The sequence below is a fragment of the Crocuta crocuta genome, unplaced genomic scaffold, assembly GCF_008692635.1.
Source record: "Crocuta crocuta isolate KB4526 unplaced genomic scaffold, BGI_CrCroc_1.0 scaffold29, whole genome shotgun sequence".
NCBI lineage: Eukaryota > Metazoa > Chordata > Mammalia > Carnivora > Hyaenidae > Crocuta > Crocuta crocuta.
Genome location: NW_027533280.1, coordinates 4279394 through 4296779, shown reverse-complemented (window position 1 = coordinate 4296779; position 17386 = coordinate 4279394). Strand labels below are relative to the sequence as shown.

General features: G+C 47.3%; 1 protein-coding gene across 4 annotated transcripts in view; it reads right to left on the bottom strand.

Annotated features, from left to right (window-relative positions):
- The window catches only part of CAMKK2 (calcium/calmodulin dependent protein kinase kinase 2), a 46547-nt gene that overhangs the window by 16632 nt on the left and 12529 nt on the right, over window positions 1-17386 (bottom strand). For all 4 annotated transcript variants that reach the window (XM_077748005.1, XM_077748004.1, XM_077748007.1 and 1 more), the window contains exons 2-9: window positions 14959-15452; window positions 10848-10895; window positions 10109-10162; window positions 9349-9400; window positions 8842-8975; window positions 6442-6478; window positions 860-881; window positions 622-710 (exon numbers count right to left, since the gene is read on the bottom strand). In XM_077748005.1, coding sequence (XP_077604131.1) covers window positions 622-710; window positions 860-881; window positions 6442-6478; window positions 8842-8975; window positions 9349-9400; window positions 10109-10162; window positions 10848-10895; window positions 14959-15411 — 889 coding nt within the window. In that variant the 5' untranslated portion in view covers window positions 15412-15452. The remainder of the gene's footprint in view (window positions 1-621; window positions 711-859; window positions 882-6441; window positions 6479-8841; window positions 8976-9348; window positions 9401-10108; window positions 10163-10847; window positions 10896-14958; window positions 15453-17386) is intronic.

Here is a 17386-nt window from a genome sequence, read left to right as displayed (position 1 = left end):
ATCTGCATTTCTCTGGTGGTAGTAGTGACAATGATGATGATATCAGTAATAGGGCCAGCAACTCCATTTGTTGAGTGCCCAGTCTGGGGCCTAGCCCTGTATTAAGTGCTTCTCATTTACCCCACTTAAATCTCATGACAATCCTATGTGATAGGCCAGGTTCAAGGACAAAATGTTTAACAACCAGAAGCAGAAAGGACACCTGCCAATCTGAACTACTAATACGTACTGGCTGATTTCAACCCTGGTGAGAGATACTTTATTCTCACTTTACAGATGAGAAAACTTAGGTTCTAGGAAGTTAACAAGATCTCCATCCCAGGATTGCTGGGAGTAAGGGATAATGCGAACAGAGGCCCTAACGGAGTCTGGCACCCACAGAAAGTGCCAGGGAAAATGGCCACTATCACTAATTGCTCTTAATTTTTATGGCAGAAAGAAGGATTTCTGCTCATCAGGGGTATGGCTTTCTGAAGCTGTCCAAGACTGCATCTCAGATAATTCTGTTTCCCACCCATCTGCTCGCACTCCAGGAAGGAAATTCCACTTTCCCATTTGCCATCCACTAGCTGGGGTGCTACCCACCCCTGGATGAGAATACTCCCACAGGCCCCCGCTTACAGTACTCTATGCCTTTGATCAGGTCCTGGAAGTAGAAACGGGCCTGGTCCTCGGAGAGTGGTTTAAGGGTGGGCACTTCCATCACAGGCCTGAAAGGTCGACACATGCATGAAAAGCAAACCAGACACACTGGCCTTCACCCTCTCTCACCAGCAGAACCAAGCGCCACCTCACTCAAGAAGCTGCTGCAGCTCGAGAAGTTTTAGGCGTCATACCCACCAGGAGTGGGGACACTCACCCTTGGTTGACCAGTTCAAACACTGTAGGGAAGAGAAGGGGGTGAATTATTACATTGGGAAATTGGAAATCCATCTTCCTCCTCCTCCTCGACTTCCCAACTGCCCATAAAAACACCAAGAAGCACAGAAATGAATACCGAGGCTGGAGAAAGGAACAGTCCACTCAGCCCAAACTGGTCAAGGTCCTGCTCAGGAGGCTAGGGGTCAGGGGCTTCCGATGTCCCTGGGACCCAGGGCTGGCTGTACTTCTAATCCTCAAAACTTCCAAGGACTTCCCGGCCAGGGGAAAGCAAAGCAGGGAGAAGGGACACAGGTGGGGATGGCCCATGGGCTCCTTTCTTCTCTCCACTCACACCTTGGAGATTCCAGGGATACAAGTGATACTAAACTAGGTCATCTTAAATCACACCCAGGTCCCAAGCCACCTTATGCCAAAGAACAGGTCTAAGGGGACACAACCCAACGTCTCTTTACTTAGACACAAAGAAGTAGCCCTAGGGGTCTTCAGAACCCCAGGAAAGTTTTGGCTCAAGAAACAACAAGAACATGTTTCAATAATCCCTCCCACGTCCTCCACACCACCAGGCTGTGTCAGGCTGCAGACCAAGAATGCTTGTAGATTCTTCCAACGCCTCAACACCCATGGTTGGCACCCTCAGACTCATCCCCGTGACTCTTGATCCAAAACAAGACTTAGAGCGAGAGGTGAGGGTGGAGATTTCCTCACCACCTCACAGGCCAACCCATCTCCTTCCACCTAAACAGGGCCCTGCTTGGCTCCCATTCACGCACGATGTGCAAATGCCTCCCACTATGCCAGCTTCTTCCCAGTCCTTTATGTGTGTGGGATCCCTGTCCAAACCACCAAGTGTGAGCTAAGCTGTGTTCAGGGAATGCACAAGTTGTTGATGGGGATTTTTGTCTTGTTTTTTGCATTTTTAAAAATGGAGGTGAAATTCCCAAAACGTAAAATTAACTATTTTAAAGTTTACAATTCAGTGGCACTTAGTGTTTATGGTGTTGTGCAAATACTGCCTCTACCTAGTTCTAGAAAATGTTCACCCCCTCAAAAAGAAACCCTCCACCCAACCCCCTCCCCAACAACCACTAATCTGATTGCTATTTCTGTGGATTTGCCTTTTCTGGACATCATATCTATGGAATCATACACTAAGTGACCTTTTGTGACTGGCTTTTTCACTTAATATTCATCCATATTGTATCATGTGTCAGTACTTCCTTTCTTTTTATGGCTGAGTAATATTCCACTGTTGGGTATGCCACATTTTGTGTATCTAGTCATCAGTGAATGAACATTTGGGTTGCTTCCACATTTTGACTATTGTGAATAGTGCTGCTATAACATTCATGTACAAGTACTTGGGTGGATATCTGTTTTCAGTTCTTTGGGGTATATATACCTAAGAGCAGAATCACTGGGTCATGTTGCATAGTTATTTTAATTTTGTCCTGCTTCGACAAATGTAACTGGGACCATGAAGCTGTCCTTTGAGAAGTGAAAAATTCACACAGTGAATTTCAAACTCAAGTGAAAAACAACTCTGGAGCTGTCGTTCTGAAATCATCTACCCACACTGGAGTTTCTTATAGAAGAAACCAAAAGGTTATTTCAAAGATCTCCAAGGGCTAAGGTGGCTGAGGGAAAAGAGCCTGCTCCTCAGATAAAAATAAAGCTTAGGGGTGCCTGGGTGGCCCAGTTGGTTAAGCATCTGACTCTTGATCTCAGCTCAGGTCTTGATCTCGGGGTTGTAAGTTCAAACCCCACGTTGGGTTCCACGCTGGGTGTAGAACCTACTTAAAAAAAGAAATTAAAAAAATGGAGCACCTGGGTGGCTTAGTCAGTTAAAGTGTCCGACTTCAGCTCAGGTCATGATCTCGTGGTTTGTGAGTTTGAGCCCCGTGTTGGGCTCTGTGCTGACAGCTCAGAGCCTGGAGCCTGCCTGGGATTCTGTGTCTCCCTCTCTCTCTGCCCCTCCCCTGCTTGTGTTCTCTCTCGTTCTCAAAAATAAGTAACCATTAAGAAAAGTTTTTAATAAAAATAAATAAATTAATTTAATTAAATTAAATTAAATAAAAAAAGCTTAAAGGTTCTGGCCAGAAAAGGAACTTAACTCCCTAGGGCCCTTTCCTGTCTTCATGTACATCAACCAGCACTGGGCAAACCTGAGTTAGGGCAGATCTGCCGTGGCTTCAGGCTGTGGTTAGAAGCAAAAGCAATGGCACTGAAGGTAAGGTGTCCACGGACAGGAGCTCCGGTCCCCTCAGCTCTGGCCTATCCCACCTTCATTATGGAAGATGTAGCTGCTTCACAAATTTCTATGCTTCCTCCCAAGCACCATAACTTAGGTGGCCTGGAGGAAGCCAGCCTGTTGAAACAAGCCTATTTTTAGTCACTAACAGTTTAACCCCCTTCTGCAGCTGGGGAGTTTTTAGCCTCTAGAAATACTGCCCACACTTTTGGGGGGTCAGGCCTGCAGCTGTGGGACCCTTGCTCATACCTGCTACCTGTCTGTCCTCGACACACATGTCTGTACCTGGAAACTAAAAACTAACCATGTCAGGATTTTCACTAGAATCACATACCCAAAGTCAGGCTGGCTCCTGTCTACACTGCTGCCTCAAAACCAGAAAAACTCTGTCCATGAAGCTGCCTGGTTCGAATGGCTTAGGAAACTCCTCTTCCAAGCCTGGGTCAGGTTCTTTTTATACTCATTCAATTTGGCTCAAAACCCCCCAGTAGCTCCCTTCTGGCTCACAGCAAAAGGCAAAATCTTACAATGGTACAGAATGTCCTTTGCCATCTGGTCCCCATTGTCCTGCACAAATGTCACGTTGGTGAAGCATCTCAAGGAGCCACCTATTTCCCAGTCCCCCAAACTGGAACTCCCAGTTCTCCTGACTCTGCTCGGCTTTGCTTTTTTCCACGGTATTATCACCTTCGAAGGCTAAGCAAAATATTTAGGTACTGGGGCGCCTGGGTGGCTTAGTCGGTTAAGCGTCCGACTTTTGCTTGGGTCATGATCTTGCGGTTCGTGGGTTCGAGCCCCACGTCGGGCTCTGTGCTGACTACCAGCTCAGAGCCTGGAGCCTGTTTCAGTCTGTGACTCCCTCTCTCTCTGACCCTCCCCTGCTCATTCTTTCTCTCTCCTAGAAATAATAAATTAAAAAAAAAATTAAAAAAAAAATATTTAGGTACTGAGGGTGTCTGTATGTCCCTGCTGGAGCCACTGAAGTGCCCTGAGGGCAGGGTGTTCTTTTTCGTTTCCTAATAAACCTAGAACAGGCCCTGACAAATTATGTTTGTTGCATTAACAACCAAACTCCTCAGAAATAGGCAAAAGCCATGCGGAGTCACATCAGGAGTCCCAAAGAAGCAAACTGTGCCGAGAATGCCATTCTGGGCCAACAATTATCTTTTACGTTTTATGATTTCTGCTATAGTTCCCCAAACTTCACTCATTTGCCTAATATGTTTACCACATAAACTATTATTTGTTTCATACCTTTCTTTAAATGACTCAGTTTTAAAATTTTGAGACTTATCCTGGGTAGTGACATCCATGAAATCCCGAGTTATTGTGCCACTATAGTTTTTCCTACATAATGATAAATTAAATCTAAAAAGGTTTTTTAAACATCCATCCATGTATCACCTAAAATCATCTCATATATTTAATGTGCTGATGGCAGGGCGTCTGGGAGGCTCAGTCAGTTAAGCATGCAACTTCAGCTCAGGACATGATCTCACGGTTTGTGGGTTCAAGTCCTGCATCGGGATCTCTGCTGTCAGTGCAAAGCCCACTTAGGATCCACTGTCCCCCTCTCTGCTCCTCCCGTTTTCTCTCTCTCTGTCTCTCTCTTCCAAAGTAAATAAACTTCAAAAAAAACAATAAAGTAGTGATGGTACCACATTTTGAGAAATATTGCAAGTCTGTATTGCTCACAGTTCAGTAACATTTCTCAAATAATTTTTTAAAGTTAACATCTGATATTATTTGCTGTGTAGCTTCTAAGTTGTTTCCAAAGGAAGGTTTTAAAAGTTCTAAAATTTGAACATGGACTGCACACTAGATGCTCTTAGGGAACTGAAGTTAAGTTTTTCAGATCTAATAACGGTACTGTGACCACATAGGAGAATGATCTTATGTGAAACGCACACTGAAGTATTTAGGGGCTGGAGTGCCAAGGTGTCTGCTAATTTATTTTTTCGACAGTTCAGGAAAAAACAAAAAAAGATGGGTGCGTGGCTAGACTGATAAAGCAAATACAACAAAAAAATTATTAACTACTGAATCTGGATGGAAGATATATGGGCATTCACTGTACTGTTTTTTTTTTTTCCCCCAGCTTTTCTATAGGCTTATCATTTTTCATAACAAAAACCTGGAAAGGGGGAGAAGAGGGGGAGTGAAAAATAAAATGTCCTCAGCTACAACATTCTCTTGGAACTGAACCACAGCAACTACATGAGGAGAAACTGAGCTCTGAGCTCTATTTTCAAACCAGACCCCAGATGGTCCATCACTTCTGTGCAACAAAAGATCATCCCAGGATCATCCCCAATGCTCATCCAGGAGACTTCTGGATTCTGGGCTGGGCTCGGCCATGCCCACCCCCTTGCCTCCTTGACATCCCTCCCGGCTGTCATCTGTACCCACTTGAAATGCACAGGCTCAAGTGAATGCCTACATTGCAAGGACACGTGACCTGTTGATCATGCATTCCTGGGCCCAACAGTCTGCTGTCCAGTTTTGAATTGGTCCTGCCCTTCCTTCCTTCATCAATACCTACAGTCAGGGCTGCCCCATGTCCTCACCAGTTTTTAAAAATCAAGTCTCTGGGGACATGCCTGAGTCCTTCCATTTCTCTGTGTAGTGCCCTCCAAGCCTCCAAATGCCCCACTGTGGCCTCTCAGGCTCTCCACCCTCATCCCCACCCCCTCTCCCTGGTTTACTCTGTCCCACCACGTTTTTCTCAATCACACTAAGCTCTCACCAGCCTCAGAGACTTTGCATTTGCTGTTCCCTATGCCTGTAATGTTCTTCCCCAGATGTAACAGGACCATGTCTTTGACATTCAGGTACCAAATCATCACCTCGTATGTGAAGTGGCCCCTCAGTCCCTCTCTCATGTCCTCCTCTTTAACCTTCTTCAGAGGATCTATCTGAAGTTAACTGGTTTATTCAGTTGTTGACTAATCTGTCTTCCCTAATTAAAATGGCAGCTTCTAAAGAGCAGAAGCCTCACCTTTCTCACTCACCAATGCATCCTAAGAGCCTTAAACCTGCCCGGCATTAGCAGGTGCTCAATAAATATTTGCAAATGAATGAATAGGGCCTCCCAATAAAGTCCCAGCAAACACTCCCTTCCACCTCTTACTTCAAAGCAAGGCGGCAGCCTCACCACGTGGCTCAATGGGGGACCCAGCCTCAGCGGGAAAAGGGAAGCTGTCTGTCCTTGGTGGGAGATGCCAGGGGCAGGGGCTGCTCAGAGGACCCCGGGGCTTTGGCAGACGCAGCTGCCCGAGCAAGGGCAGCAAGGAAGGCAAGGGCTCTCTTACCCATGTACAGATGGTCCTCATTGGGGTCATCCAGGACCTATTGGCACAGCCACACGGAACAGGCCGGAAACACAGAGCAGGGGAGAGGAAGAGAGAGAAATGATATGAGGCGGGGGGAAGCAGCATCCACATGACTGCATTTGCCAACAGGAGGGCTGTGCTTTCCACTGGCTTTCCTGGTTAGGACGAAGGGCACAGGAAAAAACCCAGTGTGTGTGATCCAAAAGGCCATCTGGAAAATAAACACCTTCTAGCCCAGTCTTCAAGGGTCCAAAACACCCAGAAAGGAGGTTACAAAAAGGAGAGGGAAAAGTCCTCCCATGGGAAATGGGGGCGCCTGGCTGGCTCAGTCGGTAGAGCATGCAGCTCTTAATCTTGGGGTCATGAGTTTGAGCCCCACATTGGGAGTAGTAAATTACTTTTTAAAAAAATTGTTTTTAATTTCTCCCCTAGAAAATGTCTCCGCTTCCATAAGAATCCCACCTGTCTCCTAGGAGAAAATGGACTGATCCACAGGGTGGAGATTCAAATCCTGTCTGGGCTCTTCCGACTCCTCCATGAAGCGCCCCCATGACCTCCTGCCCCCCAAGCAAAGGACGTCTCCCTGCCTGGAAATGCCACAGCACGTTCTCTCTGTCCTCTCGCGGCCATCCTGCTTTCATCTCATCACTGATTTCTATATTTCTCCCTCTCTGCAAAGGGCTGTATCCACCAAATTTGCCTCCGTGGTGCCCCGTACAGGACAAGGCACAGAGCAGGTGCTCAGGAAGTGTCTGATGCATGGACAAACAGGCAGGCTGACAAACAGCCTTGGATGAAGAGGTCAGATGCCACAGGGCAGTGGGGAGAAGGGAGGTCCTGCCAGGACCCAAAGCCACTCACTAAACAGGTGTTTTGAGGGTTCCTCTAAGATGGGTGACTCAAGCATCAGCAAATTGACACTATGAGACAGTGTGACAAGTGGAGATGAGCTGCAGCCACCATCTCTCTCCTTCGAGAAGAAACACAGGTGGGCCCTTGGGTGGACTGATCGTCCCACCTCTCCCCACATCATCCTCACCTTCCCCAGCCAACCAACACCCACAGGACAAGAGCCCTGAGAAAGAGATGTACCCTAGGCAGAAGCCCAGGGCAGCCAACCTGGAGCCCTAAGCCCCACCCTGTGGGAGGAGCCAGACCCAGGGCCTGGCCTACCTATAGCTCCCCACCTGACAAGCCCCAGGCAAGGCACAGCTACTAACCCTCACACCCACCAAAGGCAGAGGTGTGCCCCTGAACAGAGGCCACCAGCCCTTTGCACATGCTGTTCCTTCCTCTGTGATGCCTCTTGCCGTCCCTTCCCTGATGTCTCCATCCAGGGAACTACTGGGACCATTTCAAACATCCCTTTCCCTGAGAAGACCTCCTCAGCCATTGGGTTGGCTGGGTGCTCGCACTCCATGCTCCCGCATGCCCTGCAAACACGTGTCTAGTTACATACTTTATCGTGCTGTTTATAAGTCCTGTCATCTAGACCAGAGGTGCTTCAAATGAGTCTCGGGGACTCCTAGGGATCCCCAAGATGTTTTCCTGGAGTTCATGAGGTCAAAGCTATTTTCACTCTAAAACTAAGATAACATTTGCTCTTTCCATTCTCATTCTCTCCTAGGAGAGAAACCAGGAAGCACATCACATGTGAGGTCATAACAGGCTGAATGCAGAAGCAGATATGAGAATCCAGCCATCCGCTGTTAAGCCACACAGAAACAACAAAAATTTGCAAAAATGTTGAACTATGCGACTCTTCTCACTATAGATTTTCAGAAACTATAGTTACTTTTCATAAGCATATATTGTTACATAATGGGGTTATTATTGTTTTTAAATGAACTGATAAATAATTTTTAAACTTCTCAGTTTTAAATTCTAATGTGACAAATAATAATAAATACAACCCACATAAGCAAAACTTTTTTGGGGTCTTCAATAATTTTGAAGAACATACAGGAATCCTAAGACCAAAAATTCTGAGAAGTGGCTGATCTAGAACAGAAGATGGCAAATATAGCATGCAAGCTGAATCTGGCCCTCTGCCTGTTTTTGTAAATAAAGTTTCATTGGAACACAGCCACATCCATTTGTTTACATGTATAGGGCTGCTTTTGTGCTAAAATTTTATATATATATATATATATATATAAAATTTTAGCACAAAAGCAGCCCTNTAGGGAAGGGGGAGAATAATATGAAAAAAAAGCAGTAAAGGAGCCTGGAGCAATAACTAGTACTCAGCCTTGCAATAAGCTGTTTAATGCGGTGTGGCTCTCCCTAGAAACTACTGGTGTGCCATTTGGGTAATAACAGAGCTGGGTCTGGACCATCACCATTCCTGCCTCCCTCCTCCCTGGCCCCCCAGCTCACCTCTACCAGCTTCACCACATTGGGGTGGTCCAGTTTCTTGAGGATGGCAATTTCCTGGTACACCTGTTCAATGGGGCCCCTAGGCTGGATGCAGCCTCCAGGGGCTGGCCGAGTGCCTCGGGGCGGGGGACGACCTGGAGGAGACACAGGATCAGGGCAAAGAGCTTTTCCCCTGCAGATGACAGCCGAAGATGGGGCAGCCCAAGTGGGGGAGGGGGGGGAGGCAGGGGCGGGGTCTTGGCAGGGATGGAGTGGCTGATGCCAACAGGGGCCTTAAGCAGCCTGCTTGTCATCTGTTTCCTCTGCTGCTGGAAGTCAGTGAGGCTGGAGACCCAGCCCCCTTGTTCAGCCTTCTGTGAATCCGTTCCTTCCTGCCCCATGCCCTAGTGACAGGAGTCTGTGGGGCATCTACCTGGGCACTCTCTGTAGGGGACACAATTCAATAGGATTTTCTCTGTCTTGCCCCAGCCTGCACCTACGAACAAAGGCCTGGCCCACCAAACTCACGTGGAAAGCCTGCCTGTCGGATCAGCGTCTTTTTCGACAGCACCTTCATCGCCTGTGGAAGACAAGACCCCATATCTCGGTTAAAATGGAGAGGAAGTGAGAGGGAGAGTTCCTTCTACTCCTAGGGCTGCCAAAGCTCTTGGCGCCCTGGGGACCTCAAGACAATGTAGTGAGCATCTCATCATCGGAGTGAGTCAAGCAGCTGGAGGCTGGAGGCTGAACTGCCAGGGTCCCCTCAGCCCTGAGAACGCTTCCAAGGCTCCAGGTCCACTCTCCTGACTGGGATCACGAGCCTTGGGTCTCACTACAACTAAATCAAGACATGAGCGAGCTGGAGTGATGGAGAGGGGCTGGCTGTTTTACACATGGGGAAACTGAGGCTCAGGTGTGCTGTCACTTGGCCAAGAACACAAAGCTGGCAAATGGGAGAGCCAGAATTTGAACCCAAATTGGACTGACTTCCAAAGGCAGATGAGGGCAATTTGCCTCACTACCACCTGGTTCTTGGTGCTGTGAAGCCCAGAGTAAGGATAGGAGACATTTGCTGAATTTAGCCATTTTCTTTCTGAGCCAATCACTTGCCTCCCCATTTCTCCATCCGTATAATGGGAACATCACTTCCTTCCTAAGGCACAAAATGAAATGACCTAAGGATAAAATCAGACAACAGCAAAGAAAATTTTTCAGGAAGCTAAGTTCTGGAAAGGAGGGTTTTGCTTTGGACACAGATAGGGATGGGGTGGGGGATGTGGATACTTACATAATAGGTATTGTCATTTTCATTGTAGGCCAACTTGACCACGCCATAGGAGCCCTAGATAAAGGGAGATGGCCATGACATACTATCCAGAAGTTATTATCTGCAAAATGAGGACCCTAATACAGGGGCTGCAAACCAGCAACTGATGTGCCAAATCTGCTATGCAATTATATTTCGTTGAATCTGCAGTTTTTAGAAAGTTTGGTTGAGTTGCCAACATTTAAAACCAGAAAGATCAGGTATAAAAATCTAAATTCTCAACTTCTTTTGAAAAAAATCAGAAGATCTGGCCATATGGACCCATAATCATTTCCACATGTTGACAGTTTGCCATAGTCCTCTCCACTCCCTAATACCTCACACCTACCAGGCTTTGGTCATTTATATTGCTCACTTGCTTTCTACTGGTGTTTGAGTTTTTGACCCCTGCAATAATACTGCCCATTGGCTGAAATAAAAGCAAAAATAGATATGAGAGTACCTTGGGGAGAAAAAAAACAACAACACTAATGTTGGTGATATGGAATTCCCTTAAGGCTGTCTGGGCTTCTGTAGAAACACATTAATATTATGATGTAGAAAGAAAATAAACCAGATGGTCCACTGATGACAAAACCCTCCCCCACAACTTTGCCTCCAAGGACTCCTTCCCACTCCCAGCTCCAGCGGGTTCTCTCCACCATTATCTGAGACATCCTTGGTAGATGTATTAAACCAGCCTGGCTCCTGGGATACTTACCTTTCCAATTTCATCCTTCAGTGTGTACTGATTCAGTTGTACACAATCCTGGAAAGTTAAATAGAAACACACAGAATATGAATTGTAAGTTTGCAGCTCGATACTTTTTTCACCAAACAAACAACCATGAACCAGGACCCAAATCAAGAAAGAGAATCTTCCCAGGACCTTGAAGCATCTCTCAGACACTGGCCCCTCTCCAGGGTGACCACTACCCTGACCTTTAACAGCACAGATTTTGTACGTTGTAAAAATATGGGGCGCCTGGGTGGCTCAGTTGGTTAAGTGTCGGACTGCAGCTCAGGTCGTGATCTCACGGTCCGTGAGTTTGAGCCCCGTGTGCTGACAACTCAGAGCCTGGAGCCTGCTTTGGATTCTGTGTTTCCCTCTCTCTCTGCCCCTCCCTCATTCAAGCTCTGTTTCTCTTGGTGTCTCAGAAAAGGATAAATGTTTAAAAAATATATTTAAGAAAACGTGATCATACAGTATGTACTCTTTTAATACCCATTTTTACAGAGGTGTTCTTAAAACAATGATTTAAAATTAAACAAAAAATCTTATATAAGGACCATGTTGTCCTATAAAAACAAAGCAACACAAGTGGAAAAAATCTGAGTGACTGTGGAGCAGAGAATGGCTTCTTAACAAGGTTTCTCAAAGATTATTTTTGTACAAAAAGTAAAAAAAAACTCATTAATAACAACACTCTAAATTTAAAATGGGCATGGGGTGCCTGGATGACTCAGTAGGTTGGGGGGCTGACTTCAGCTCAGGTCAAGATCCTGCAGTTTAAGAGTTCGAGCCCCATGTCGGGCTCTGTGCCAAAAGCTTGGAGCCTGGAGCCTGCTTCCGATTCCGTCTCCCTCTCTCTCTGCCCCTCCCCTGCTCATGCGCTTGCTCTCTCTCTCTCTATCAATCTATCTCTCAAAAATAAACATTAAAAAAATTTTAATTAAAAAAATAATAAAAATGGGCAAAAGACTTGAACAGTTCTCCAAAGAAGATATACACAGATGATCTGTAAGCACATGAAAAGAGGCTCAAAAAAAAGAAGATGCCTAAAAACATCATGATTCATTGGGGAAATTAACATCATACCCATTAGACTGGCTAAAATTCAAGACTGACCATACCAAGTGTTGTCAGAATGTACGGCATGGAGAACATTTACACAATGCTGGTAGGAAGTTAAAATGGTGCAGCCTCTTTGGAAAGTACGTGGGCAGTTACTTAACAAACACCTCCTCTATAACATAGCCATTCTGCTCCTAACTTTATCCAAGAGATGTGAAAACTTGTGTCTACAGACTTGTATACAAATGTTCGAAACAGTTTTATTGGTAATCATCAAATGCCGCAAACAACCCAAACGTCCAGTGACAGGTAACTGGATAAACAAACAGTGGTCCAGTGCAGACCGTGGAATGCTAGTTAGCAATAAAGAGAAAGCATGCAGCAACACAGACAAATCTCAAAATTGTCATGTCATCAAAGAAGCTAAGCCAAAAAAGAAAAAAAAAAAAAAGAGTACATACTAAATAATTCCACTTACAGAAAATTCTTCAACTTGCAAACTAATCTATAATCTATAATGATAAAGAACAGGTCAGTGTTGACCTGGGAATGGGGAAGAAGGGGGGAGGGATGTGCTCTCAGGTATGCTGGAAATATCTGTGATCCTGACTGGGGTGATGGTTTTAGAGATGTATGCATGTATCAAAACTGATCATATTGTACATGCGAAATATATATGGTTTGTTTTACTTCAATTGCACCTCAATATAGTTAGGGGGAAAATGTTAAGTGAAAAAAGAATAAAACTGGGAAAAGAAACATGATAGAAAAAAAAAACTTCAAGTGTTGCAGATAAGCCCAACACTTCCCTTGAACCTCCCCACCCCAATTCTAACCCTTTCCCCGAACCTTGATATCAGTTTGGTGTATAAACTTCCAAACCTTTTTCTATGTAAACGCACGCATACATGCACCTGTTGAAAATACAGAGCACTGTTTTGGGATAGGGCTTTGGGGAGGCAAAAGTGATGTCACACTAAGTCACTTCTCAACCTCTTCTCTCACTCAACAACATCACTGGAGACAGTTCCAGGTCAGTGTGTACACACAGACCCGCATCTCTGGACCTGCTGGATAGCACTCCATGGCTCACCCAGCCCTCCCTTCACTAAGTTGGTTGCACTGTTTCTTTCCAGTGTTGATTTCATTCCCCTGAGTCCTGAAGGGATGTGACAAGCAGAAGTGGGATCCTGCAGAGCTGTCCGAAGGGGCCTCACGGGCCCCTAATCCAAGCCCCACACACTGCTGAATTCATCTTCCAAGATTACACTCTGATCACATCAGCCCCTGATGCTTCCAAGGTCAAGTCCCGACGCCACTCTTCTGACCTTGGTGGAGTCGCCTAGTTGCCCACCAAATACCAGTCTCCTCTGTCTTCCTTATAAATGGATAGCTTGGTGGCAATGGCCCAGGCTGAAAAACTGCATTTTCCAGCCTTTCTTACAGCTAGGGACAGCCACATGACCGTCGGAGGTAGGCAGAAGTTGTTGGGCTGAGCTTCCAGGAAAGAGGACAGACTCAGGAGGCAAATGCCTTTTACTCTTCTTCTCTGCTCCTTCTTCCTGCCTGGATCGGAGCTGGGAGGGCTCCAGTCACAGCAGCCATCTTGAAACAGTAAGGTTTTCAGGACAACAGAATCACCACACTGGTCCCCACTCCTCTAGATTTAGTTTACGTGATAAACGAGGCCTATTGTGTTAAAGCCACTATTGTGGTGAAGGAGAGCAAGTGTCTGTTTCTCAAAGCTGACTCAATTCTAACTGAAATAAAGCCAAACTCTCCCTCCAGCCCTGTTGCCACGGACTCCACACATGGGCCCCATTCTTCAGCTAGCTGAACCCCTGACTGCTCTTTCCCCCACATCCTGTCTTCTACGTCTGGGCCTCTGCTCACGCTGTGCATTCCCCCTGCGGGGAGTTCTCTGTGTGCACCCCTCTCCAATTTTGAAAGTCCTAGCTTGCCCTCAAAATACAGTCTAATATCAGCCCCTTTAGAAAGCCATTCTCGATGTCCACACTTCTCCCAATTAAATCCAATCATTCCCTCAACAAATATTTTTGTGCTCCTACTATGTGCCAGGTACTGTGCTAGGTGCTGGGGAACATGACGGTGGACAGTACTGATCCTCCTGAGCTTACACTCTAGCTGGGGAGATAGGCCAAAAACAAGTCAACAGAAACACAATCAGATGGTGATGAGTGCTAGGTCAACAGGGCGACAGGGAAGAGGGGCTGCAGCCTGTGGTTGCTTACAGAGGGTGGTCAGAGAGGCCCTTCAGAGGAGGAGACATGTGAGTTGAAACTTGGCTGTGAGCGGCAGATGGCCCTGTGAAGAGCGGGGAGGTTCCAAGCAGGGAAGACAGTTGGGGTAAAGGCCTAATGGAGGGAATGAGCATGGATACCTGAGGAATATAAGACAGTGTGGATGGAGTTCTGTGAGTGCAGCAGAAAGGCAGGAGATGGGGTGGGAGAAGGGGGCAGGGGCAGATCTCTCAGGCCAGGCGAGCCCTAGTGGGGCTCTGAGTTCTAACTCCCAGAAGTTTCCATATGGATCAAATGAACAATGCACACACAATGCTGAGGGCAGTGCCTGGTGCCCTGCTGCTAGGCCATGAGGCCCCTCGCTGACCCCCATCCCCAATACAACTCCCAACCAACAGCACCTGCGTCTCCCCTAGCGGCTCTCTGTGGCCCCAGAGCTGCTCTGCCCACTCTCAGAGCAGCTCACCTGCCCCCCAGCCGCCCTCATCAAGAGCTGGTATAAAAGGCCCAGCTCCCTTGGCCCTCAGGCGGGATGCAGAAATTCTAAGGTACAGAATTTTCTACATTGTCTAAAAGGGTCCCCCAGAGACGGAGCCCCAGTTGCTCATGGTGCTCATGGTGACAACCAGCTCCATCATGCACTCTTTCTGACCCCCTTCTCTTCTGCTCTCACTTCCCACCCCCACCAGGGTCTCCCAGGGGTCACCTCCCAAATCACCGCTCTGCGGGAGCCCCACCTAACAAAGGTCCTCCGCCGGCCGGGCCGGCTCACACACCTGCATGCCAGTGATGGAGACGTGGTGGGACTCCACCGTGGGCCTCCGGGGCAGCCTCGGCGACGACTGCGGGGAGCCCACGGGCGAGTGGGGCAGGGCCGGGTGGACACAGCGTCCGTTCGCGTCCAGCTGGGACCGCTCCTGCAGAGACAGCTTGCGACCGCAAAGCTGCGGCCGGGCCTGGGACCCGGAGGCGGAGGCATCGAGGGGCACCTCTCGGCCATCGGCCTCCACGGGCCGGTCCCGGGCCAGGCCGCGGTCCACCGCGCAGCCCGGCTCACACTCGGTGACCACGATGAAGGACTCCATGCCCAGGCGGATGCTCAGGGACGAGAGGCCCTGCAGGGCCTCACAGGACTTCTGGCCTTCGCTGCCGCTGCTGCCCCCGCCCCCCAGCTCATCCTGGAGGGCGGCCCGGTCGCTGCTGGGCTGGCTAGAGACGCATGATGACATGGTGCGCGAGCCCGGGCACTCCCATCCGGCGGCAGCGCCACCTGCGGAGAGAGGAAGGGTCAGCGCCCCCTGCCGCTGGGGTCTCCTTCCTGCCTCCAGGTGACATCCTCAAAAAATCTTGCAAAACATGATGCGATGTGATCTCTGAGTCTAACCAGAGGAGCATAGTCCATACTTCCGTATTTGAAAGGCCCCTCCTCACATACTTACAAGAGTCCCAAACTCTCCCCAGAGGAAAAAAGTAGGAGAAAACCCCAAAACAGAGGACGCATGTGCCCTACATAGGTGGCAGCTACTTTCAACTCCAGCCAATTGTTGCTAAACTGAGATTTGAGCCTAGATTCCCTGTTCCCCCATCACTACCACCACCTTTTTATTATTATTACTATTACTATTAAAGAGACGTTCTGAACCTACACATCAGGTGAGGCCTCTTGATTCTTTTTTTTTTTTTTAATGTTTTATTTATTTCTGAGAGAGAGAGAGACAGCGTGAGCAGGAGAGGGTCAGAGAGGGAGACACAGAACCTGAAGCAGGCTCCAGGCTCTGAGCTAGCTGTCAGCACAGAGCCCGACGTGGGCCTTGAACCCATGAGCTGTGAGATCATGACCTGAGCTGAAGTCAGACACCCAGGCGCCCCTTGATTCTTTTTTTAACTAGCAATTATTTCAAATATTTTTAAATGCTGGACCAGCCAAATGAAACACTTCCTCATGACCATGTCTAGGCTGAATCACAATGGCAATGATTCAGACAGAATTTTACAGTTTACAAAACACCTTCTGCACGTCTGCATAATCTCACAAGCACCCTAGGTTTGCTATCACATTCCCATTTTGTAAATGGGGAAACTGAGGCTTGAGAGGGAGAAAGGGATTTGTTTAAGCAAAGCCCACTGGCACAACAGTCGGGTCTCCTGGCCTGGCCTCAGGCCAACTGAGGAGCAGGTGTCAAAGGGCACATCAGAGGAAGGAAAGGCACCCCAGAGAGTGGGCCAGGCCGCTTGTGTTGTCTGAAAGAGCCAGGTTCAACATATCCGTTATCTAATGTTTTCTTAGTTCAGCCACTAGTTGGTGCCTGCCAGGCAGAAGGCAAACATGAAATCAAAAGATTAGCATCAGGGTGCCTGGCTGGTTCAGTCCATAGAGCACGCGCCTCCTGATCTCCAAGTTGTGAGTTCAAGCCCCACAATGGGTGTTTAAAAAAAAAAAAGTTGACATCAAATAGCTTGGTATTTCCTCACAAAACTAAACATACATTTATCACAGACCCAGCAATTCTGTTTCTAGGTAAACACTCAAATAGCTCTATTCACAATAGCCAACAGGGAAAACAACCACAAGCCCATCATCAGATGAATGGATAAGCGGGGTGTGGTCTATCCACACAATGGAATATCATTCAGCCATAAAAGGATGAAATACTGATACATGCTACAGTCTAGATGAACCTTGAAAAGATCATGCTAAGTGAAGGCAGCCAGACCCCAAAAGGTCACGTATGTATAATTCTATTTGAAATTTCTAGAACAGGCAAATCCATAGAAACAGAAAGTAGATTAGTGACTGCCTAGGACTGAGGAGGTACTGGGGAGAACAGGAATGGCTGCAAATGGGTAGAGGATCTCCTGGGATGCTACACACGATCTGAAATTAAACAGAGGTGGTGCCTGTACAACACTGTCAATGTACTAAATACCACCGAAGTGTTCATTTTTCAACGGTTAAGTTCATATTAGGTGAATAAAAAAAGGCTCACACTTCCTTGACTGTCAATTCCTTCGGTCTCTGAGACAGAATATTAACCTTTGGTTCATGTGTTTGACAAATTCTGCTGGACAAATGTCACAGGTGTCACTAGAATTCAGGGAGTACATCCACGGATGCTAATGGTGGTGGCTCTCCATATCGATCACCCACATCATGAAGATGCCGGGCAAACAGTGGTGCTGAGGAGAGAGATTATGAATGAATGA